Raw genomic sequence first — 9,820 nt, 5'->3', positions numbered from 1 at the left:
CCAAACTTTGATAGATCCCTGTTCTTTAAATAAAACAGGGCACACACTGACACCTGATAGTCATCTCACTGATTAAAAACACCTCTGAACAGATGGACTCTAATTTCACCTTCAAATTAACAGCTAATCCTAGAGATTCACATACTTTTGCTGCTCACAGATATGTAATATTGGATCATTTTCCTGAATAAATAAATAAATGACAAAGTATATATTTTCATCTCATTTGTTTGATCGGGTTCTCTTTGTCAACTTTCAGGACTTTTTTCAGGAAATTTTGATTATGTTTTGTGTCATATTTATGCACGAGTTCATCCCCAGTATAACCTTTTATATGAGAAGTATCTACAAGTGTGTTATTGCCTTTTAAATTTCCTGTATTCTTACACCATGCTGACCAGCTGGCGACCCGAGTGTGTTATTGTTATATGACCATTTGGCTCTGTTTCTCACTCTCTCTGCAGTTAGTAACACTCGATTCATTGCTGCTGTTATTGAGAGGCACACACACAGTCCAGAACGACGGCGGAGATATTGGGGCCGGTCAGGGACAGAAAGTGACCATGGTAAGAGTGCGTATGTCTGTGTATGTGCACTCCTTCCTCAAAGTCTAAAGGAAAAACGATATTAGTAGGTCTGAAAAGATCCTTTTGAAACAAGGGTCAAAGAAAAATTCAAAGGCGTGACCATCAAATTTCTCACCTAAGAATATATTGAGAGTTTTATTATTGAAATAAAGCAAAGCCTTCCCCGGGAGCTCAGTGTATGCTTGTGTTCCGCCTCTATTTCATTGGCGGCTCCAGGCTTGGGTTACATGGAGTCTACAGTGCATGCTAAATCTGCCGCCCCTCAGGGACGAGGCTTTCTGGAGATCATTGTGTAACCAGCAAGAGGAGAAAGGGCAGCCCTATTCCACAAGGAGAGGTGCAATGAGAGACCTGGAGGAAGAAAGCCAGCAAAGTGGGTGGATTGAGAGATGCGAGAACAGTTAGAGATGGCAAAGACCAAGTACAAAAGTTTCTTCCCTGTATTTTTATTTGGCATGGTTAAAGGTCGCCTCCCACTGGCTGCTCAGTCATCCAGATTAAGGGGTCGTTTTAAAGCAATATCGATTTGGCTTTTGAGCGTGCGTATGCAGGAGAACAGCTCCGAAGCCTTTTCCTGTGCGCTCTGACTCATTACCGCTCCACCAACACAGAGAGTTTTTGCCAGGAGCAACGTAGATGTATACGAGTATTCGCTTCAGATCGAGGTTTAAAGAATTTCTCTAAACAGAAATGTGTTTTCTGCCAGGAACTGAGATGCTTTTTAGTACTTGTTTGCTTGCTTGGCTCTTTGATATGTTTAGGGATAGATCCTGATCCAGAATCAGTATCCCAGCTCTTTCACTCTCACTGCAGTGTTTCAAAGCTGGTTCCAGATCTGCTCTGAGACTGCTCATGCAAACATTGATCAAAGTCAGGATCATAAGAGGTTTTTGACCTTTCTTTTCACCTCTGATCCCGTTTCAAATGTCACATGTGGCTGGACATTTGGCCACCTGACAGCAGGACAAGACCTTTTTTGTGCTCTTTGTACTCTTAATTTAATTCAGGATGTGCTGTGACTGTTATTATATTAAGTTTCCAACAGTTTGTTTTTTGTATGCACTGTTAGCTCCCCTCCCACCATATAAGTTTAGTTGCCAGTAACTGTCTAATCTATTATTCTCTTCAGCTACTTCATGTGTCTTTTGTATTGTTGTCTAAACAGGAACATTGGCAGTTTGACAGGGGAAAGTGGATTTGGGTAGATAACAAATAACATTGACATCAGCTTCTTCTTTCAACGTCAGGATTTTAAGTTTAAATTTATGTATAAAGGAAGGTGTATGTTTCAGATGATGTAACATTGATGTAACAAAATCACATTATATGTTTTTTTCCCTCTCTCTCCAGTTTGACGCATTCAAAATTTGAAAGTAGAAATATTCAATGTAGTCTCTCAGTATAAAGTCTGTATGTTTAAAACTGTTTGTATAATAATAGGCATTGTAGGAAGTAGGCATCAAGGCATTGGTCCTCAATGCAAATCTATTGCACTGAGACAAACTGATAATAACATGAACACTACTTTGCACTATTACCATTCCTCTGCACCACAACTTTATAATTATTACAATCATTACTGCTACTGTATGAATACATTTATAACAAATAGCTGTTTATAATGATAATTTTGGATTGCACTGATTAAAACATTTTTATTTGTATCCCTGATCTGTATTATTTTCAATATATTTATATATTATTTTTTATTAGGTTTCTGAACACTGCTGTTAAAACGTTTGTGGGCAGTAAGATTATTTTTCTTAAAGAAATGAATACTTTATTTGGCAAGGATGCATTAAATCGATCTAAACTGACAGTAAAGACTGAATTTTGATGACTTTTTTTTTCACCTGTGATATAAAAATGTTTCTTGAATACTAAATCATCATATTAGAATGGTTTTTGAAGGATCATTTGACACTGAAGACTGGATTAATGGCTGCAGAAAATTCTGCTTTGCCATCACAGTAATAAAGTACATTTTAAATTGTGTTAAAATAGAAACAGTTATATTAAATTGTCATAACATTTCACAATATTACTGTTTTTATTGTATTTTGATCAATTAAATGAATATATATATATCTTACTACTTGGTGTCATGTCACGTTACGCTATCATGAGTCTGTCAGATCAGTACAAAATGAGAATGTTTTATGTGAGGAGTGTGAGATTAGAATGGATTAGGATTCGTTAAGATGATTAGTTTAATGAGCAACTTAAATTATCATGTTTTTAACAAGTTTCCATCAGCAGTATCTACAAAATGACACAGAGACATAACTAGATTTAAATGTCCATTCTCAGTTGAAAATTTCCTTTCAGCCATTGTTTTAGAGATACAAAAAGCTGTTAGCTACACTTGTAGAACATTTTAGATTCAGTCAATTTTATACTGTAGCTTCCGAAAAAATATTGATTGTGATTCTTTGTCTATTTATATGTAGGTTACAGCACCATGAGCCCTCAGGAGGACAGCGAGAACCCGCCCTGCAACAACGATCCTCTCTCTGCAGGCGTTGATGTGGGCAATCACGATGAGGACCTCGACCTGGACACACCTCCACAGACAGCTGCTCTTCTCAGCCACAAGTTCCACCCCTATCGGCACCCCCACATGCACCACCCCCTGCACTTGCACACGCATCATCTCCAGGCCGCCGTCACCGTGCACAGCGTGGATGCCGAGTGCTGATCCTGCCCACCCGTGACCCCAAACCATCCGCCAACCCTGCCTTTGATGCCACTGCTAACTTCATCCACCACCATTCAGGCCCTGCATCCTGCAAAAACGAGGAGAGAACCTTAACTCCCAACTTTCCCTGGGCATCTGCTGAGGCGGTCAGAGGTGTTTTGTGCTTGTTGACCATGGGGGGCGAACATTTGACCTCTGTAGAGGTCATTAGGGAGTGGATTTGGCAGGTGCATACGATACAAAGCTCCTTATGTTTTTTTTTTTCAAGAAACAATGAAGATGAAAGGATTATTTTTCTACTATTTATTTAACAGGAGTGGAGATGGAGATCATGAATGGAAAAAATGAAAGTGACTGACTGACTGAATTTGTCAGCTTTCTATTAGGCCTATAAAGCCCTTTTTAGGACCCGGCCCAGGTTTTCTCTTTGACTAGACTGCGAAGCAGCCTTGAAGGATTCGATTCATGGCACATTTGATTCATACTCACGCCTTGAGAATTTCTTGTGTGGAGAGTAAACAAAACATTTCAAGGAACAATAGACACAAATGCCTGCGCTGCACATCAAGGAGATGTGAAAATGTGGCGTATTCTGAGGAGCTGTCGCTCTCTGCTTTGTTTTGTTTGGTTTTTTTCGGCGGTGTTAGATGATGGTGAATCTCAAGACACTGTGCAATGTGACCAAGGTGTTCTGGGCCACAAACCCAGTGCAGGAAATTTTCAATATTTTAAAGAAGCCTGGGAGACAGACTGTGCTCAGTATGTGTATAAGCTGTCGTTGTATTTCTGTCTGCCCGATTATTTTACATTTAGTGTACGAGAGAGAGAAACAGAGTGTGCTTGTGTACGTAATTGTGTGTGAATGTGGTGTGTAATGGCGCAGATGGATCATCTCCAATAATGTTGTTTTTTTTGAGTCATTAGTCAGTATTGATGGAATGCCATGATATTTTTCAGATCCTTCTAAACCCATGTGCACTTTTACTCAACTGCTTGTCTACTGATATGTAGACATTGTGCTCCTATGATTTTAGAGGGATTGTGTCTATTGTTTCAGAATGAAATGATATACCATGTATATACATCTAAAGATTAACAAAATAGCTATAAATGTGTCATACACTACAAAAAACTTTTTATCCTCGTCAGAAGTGTTTCATTTTGTCAGTGTTTATTGAATTTTCTGCATATGCTTTTAAGTTGCATTGAAATTTATGGGGGGGGGGACTAATGAATTGTTTGATTTTAAGTCAAGTCAATTGATCTTAGAAGACCGGTGATGACCGCACAGAGTAGCATTATAACAGAACTTTCAAACATATCTAGTATGATAAAACAGCGCTGCTTTAGCCCACATACCCACGACCGGAAGGAGCGGAAGCGGTTGACTGTGGCATAATAAAAGCTCCGCTGCTTTCGAGCCGTGTGTCACACTCGTTCAGCGGCCTCGTTTCGCTTCGACGGCTTTCCACCTCACCCTGCTTCATTCTACTACGTTAATAAATCATTAGCTCATCCATGAACATGATTTCTGCCCGAGTCCCATCGGATTGCATCGGCTGTGGGGATGAAGACGACAACTCCCATGATTCCACACTCAGTCACGGAGTCATCAAACTACGCCTTTGTTTCTTTGTTTATTTTGAATATGCGCCCTCTAGTGGCGAAAAATTACATATTGTGCCTTTACATGATCAAAACACAATTTTCACACATTATGATATAGAAGTCTGGTACATTAGTTCTGTCCAGGCATGTCACTGTGAAATTTCAGCCTCAATCTGTTACAGTGACAGTTTTAAGCAAGTATACCTTAGAGACTGCTGAATCACATCTATGAATCATATTTTATGCGCTTAAAGTTCAGTCAGTGTGCAGCTATCATTCTTATGTTGGTCATACAACACTTTAAAGTTGATATTCAGATCTACTACAGGGTGAATGTGATAAATTGTTCCACTTTGAATGTGACTGTGATCAGTCTGGTCATTATGGGATCTGCTGTGATTCCAACATAAGCGATAATTGCACAGAATTTGGTGTTTGTGTTTATGCATGCATTTAGCATCATATAAAAAGATGTCATATTCATTAAAATGTTTTACGGAACAAGTCATTTCAATACTCATAGTCAGCTCATAATTCAACCACCCCCAGAGGATTGTGGGCTAGTTGTCACACTTTTTACTCCAGTGATTATTTTTCTGGGTGGGGATACTGAATAAATCAATTTCTGTGTAGGCACATGCCTTGAAGTCTTGGCCACTAAACATTTCCAATTTTATTGCCAAAGTAATAAGATAGACTTGATTAAACACACTGATTTTTGCACATTATGGTGTATGGGGAAATCTGTCTATTAAAGGCTTTTTAGCAAAATTAAAAAGTTTTGAGTTTGTTTCAAACTAACTTTGTGTGTAACTTGACTTGACCTTATAATTAGAGAAATATCCCATGTGTTACCTTCCCTGTGTGACCACTAGCCCCAGTGTCTTCTAAATATTAGTACTCAGTTATATTAATTATCAACATTACAACATTCTCTGCCATTTAATTGCATGAAAGCGCGCCATTATGTCTCTATGGTACATTTCTTTTAAGTATATCCATTATAAACCGCAAACAAGATTTCACATCAGGTTGATATGGTGACTCCTTTTTTTTTTTTTTTTTTTTTTTTTAATATCATTGCATAGGTTGTCAGTGTAAATGGACCCTTTTCACAAGACTGTGATAACGCGTTTAACGGTCATCAGCATCGTAAATCCTCAAAAGTTATCCTTATCTTTAATATCATATTTGTATTTTTTTTTTTTAAATGTATGTACATTTATAACACTATTCTTTGTATTATATCACCTTTGCATCAAATGACAAAAAAAAACAGTTGACGCTAATGCAAGGGTGTTTCTAATGCAGCGTCTATGGGAGGGATGGTAAATTTGACATCGTTCTCTCTTCTGACTGCCGTTATCAGTCTCTCAATTTTTTCCTTTTATTGAAAGTCGTGAAAACAACCTCCGTGAAGTTGGCCCCCCACCCAACGCAAAACGTCGCAAAAATAGTCTCAATCGTCACTGCTCTTCAAGTTAACCCAACTATGACGACTTCCGCTGCTGAGAAACCCGGAAATGTGAAAAAGGTCCATGAAGCAAAACTTTTTTTGGATTTGTGGGGCAGGATTAAAATATGAGCCTACTCCATTATGACATCATAAGCCCATTACTGACCTACATTTAATTTTTAATTAATTTATTTTTTTTGTCGCGGTCACACACCAAGCGGCAACCTTCCAGTCTCTCTCGTGAAACCAACACGGAAGTGACTAAAACTGCAATTCATCGACTGGCCGCTAGAGGCTGGCTCCAAAAGGGAGTCAGTCCCATAGACTCCCCATGTTAAAATGCCCAATTTTACAGCAGAAAAAAATGTGTTTACAGCCTGGTACAAAAAGTGGTTTTGGTCTATATAGCTAATTTTGCCCTTCATGACAACTGTGGGGGGGTGAATTTTTTTATAACTTACCGTTTAAATTATATTAAGCCTTAAAAGTTCTGCATAATTAAGGGCGTGGCCACTTGAGTGACAGGTGGATTGCTGCTGCTGTCACCGCTGTGTATATACACACACACACACATATATAGTATGCATGAAAATGCGTATTTTTCAATTAAAGACCGCTTATAGATTTAATATGGGCTGCTTTTGGTACTTGACACCTTTTTATTGGTAACCGATCTTTAGATTAAATCACCATTGGTAGCGAGATTTATGGCAATGCTTTTTTCCTCAGTTGGTCAGAACAAATGTGGCAAACTTGTTACTTACTTGTTCAGATGGCAATATCCGGTAAAAATGCTTATTTGGGTCATATATTCCAAGACGTACGCTAGAATCTGTGATTGCGAAGTACAGTAAATATCCACACCGGTGCGGTGACTGACAGCCACACATACTCCTCAAAACATTAGATTCATCCGCGCTGGAGCCGAGCCGCTGCACAACCCACGCAGGGAAGATAATGCTGCACACAGCTGCAATTGCAGGTTTTCAAACAGAGATGGCGACAAAGAGGCAAAACTTACGGACTGCAGCTTTAAATATAAAATGTTTTTCTCTATTTAACAACATTACAATAGTGAAAGACGACTTCCCTTACTGATCACGTCTCTTGCGCGAAGGGATGTTGGACTCATGAAAAATAATCATGTAGTTTGTATTCACCAAAACTGATTTACTGAAGTCAATACACGGACGGAATTGGCGTTAGCGCGAGCGCTAACCCTATGCTGGGAATTCCTCTCGCGTGCTGCCGCTGCCTGTGATTTGCATACAAGGTCGTTAAGGCTGATCCTTGGTGGATAATTTTAACCTGAACACGAGGTGTGAGCACACGGTGGGGTTGGCAGAAAAGTGGAGCACTTCTGTTTAAATTGGGGCCATGGGAGAGACAGCTTAATTTTTGGGAATCGGTTCTTTGAACAGTTTATTTCAAAGAACCGGTTCAAAAATGATTCATCTATACTTTGCGTCCTGACGTTAAAAACGCCATCACATGTAGTCACCCAGCATGGTACGTGCTCTGAAAATGTTCCAATAGGCCAGGGTTCCTCAATAGGCGGCCCGCGGGCCACATCCGGCCCGTGAGAGGAAAAAAGTTTGGCCAGCGCTAATTTCAAATAATGTGGCATGAAAATTTAAACACAGCATCAGAAAGCTACATTAACTTACATCATGTCTACACGAGCGGCACGGTGCGACAATAAAATACAATAGAACTCGTTATAATCAGTGATGCTGTCTTGGATGCGACGCAACACAACAAATCCCGGACAATAAACTGCTGACTGTACTGACACAACGTTCAAATGATTTGCAATGCTTTGTCGCATCCTGTGTAGATTCGATGTGACAGCAAAAACACGGCGAGTGTGTAGAAAAGAAAAGTGGACACAGAAAATAAATTATTCAAATGTGAATGGACTGAACAGTTTTGAGTGAATGACTGATATCTTTATGAAATACACGTGTTGGTTCGCAGTGAGTTCACAGTTTTACCGTACAAGTTTGCTTTAATTTTTTTTCAAGATCTGAGGTAAAATAGGCCTATCTATTGTTGCTTTCGCTATGGCTATAAAGATAACGCAAAATAATATTCAAACTCACATTAGACACTTTTAACATTGAATAAAGCACATAATCATTACCTGAGATTATCACTGTCATATTTTGTATGTTGTTCCTGCCGCGACGTTACAGAAAATAAAAAACGTTCCTAAAATAGAATCCCATGTCACTTATTGTCACGTGTCGCAGGTGGTTAGGACAAAAACTACATGAAAAAGATACTTTTTATCGCGTCGTGTCTGGTTGGGACACACGATGTTACAGTTTGATCCCCCCAAAAAAATCTAAGCATAAAAATATTAATACTGACAAATCTAATAATTGAATCTGCAATTAGGGAAAGTGGAGAGAAGAGATCCAGTCTGGGAATGAGCAGGAACAGTTGATTTGCATGACAGACATGGAGATCCAGATTTTTTGTTTGTTCATTTGTTTTTAATATTCAACAGGCAAAGTTCTTCTGTATCTAAATGCAAAAATATTTGAATAAAACAGACTACTGGGGGAAAAATCTGAATGTTCATCTTGTGACCATCTTGTGATTATTTTAACAAAAGCAACAATAATATAATAATTGTAATAATAATAACAATTATATATATATATACAGTATATATATAGGTCAGTGGCCCTTGGCTTGGTATTGTTGGCAGAATTCGGCCCTCGGCGAAAACTAATTGAGGAACCCTGCAATAGGCCATATGTAAGCATATTTTTACTTTTAATTTGATTAATAACGGTTTATTGTAATTTCATGTTCAGTTCAGTTTGTTTCACCTATGATTTACACTGCAAAACAAACAATAATCATTTATAACTTATATGTGATTTGCATTTAACAATTCTATTTACGACTGAAAAAATGAAATGTTATAATAAAAAGCTATTTATTAAAACGAACTAAAATCAATCGATCGATTCGTTCAAACTGGATTAAAGGGTTACTCCACCCCAAAATGAAAATTTTGTCATTAATAAACTTACCCCCTTGTTGTTCCAAACCCCTAAAAGCTTCCAGTAACGTTATGAAGCGACGAGAATATTTTTGTACTCGAAGAAAACAAAAATAACGACTTTATTCAACAATTCGTCTCCTCTGTGTCTCTCCGCATCACCTTAGCGCCATTTTGGAGAATATCCTCTGAACACAAGCAGCGTACGCTCTTCTGTGTCAGCCACGCTGCACGGATGCGCTGTTTTCATTCAAATCAAAGAGTAAATACACCAGAGGAGACGAATTGTTGAATAAAGTCATTATTTTTGTTTTCTTCGCGTACAAAGTATTCTCGTCGCTTCATAACATTGCGGTTGAACCTCTGATGGCAGATTGGCTATACTTACGATGTCTTTCATACTTTTCTGGACCTTGACAGTGAATTTACTTGGCAGTCAATCGGACAGTCACAAG

General features: G+C 38.6%; 1 protein-coding gene across 1 annotated transcript in view; it reads left to right on the top strand.

Annotated features, from left to right (window-relative positions):
* LOC107659003 (VWFA and cache domain-containing protein 1-like) overlaps positions 1-3,544 on the top strand; it is an 89,495-nt gene extending 85,951 nt beyond the window's left edge. Inside the window, exons 25-26 of the mRNA XM_016447766.1 lie at positions 465-566; positions 3,038-3,544. Coding sequence (XP_016303252.1) covers positions 465-566; positions 3,038-3,285 — 350 coding nt within the window. The 3' untranslated portion in view covers positions 3,286-3,544. The remainder of the gene's footprint in view (positions 1-464; positions 567-3,037) is intronic.
* The last annotated feature ends 6,276 nt before the right edge of the window (positions 3,545-9,820 follow it).

This window comes from Sinocyclocheilus anshuiensis, unplaced genomic scaffold, assembly GCF_001515605.1.
Source record: "Sinocyclocheilus anshuiensis isolate Anshui unplaced genomic scaffold, SAMN03320099.WGS_v1.1 scaffold311, whole genome shotgun sequence".
Lineage (NCBI taxonomy): Eukaryota > Metazoa > Chordata > Actinopteri > Cypriniformes > Cyprinidae > Sinocyclocheilus > Sinocyclocheilus anshuiensis.
Note: the sequence above shows the minus strand (reverse complement) of the source record. Positions and strands in the feature narration are given on the sequence as shown.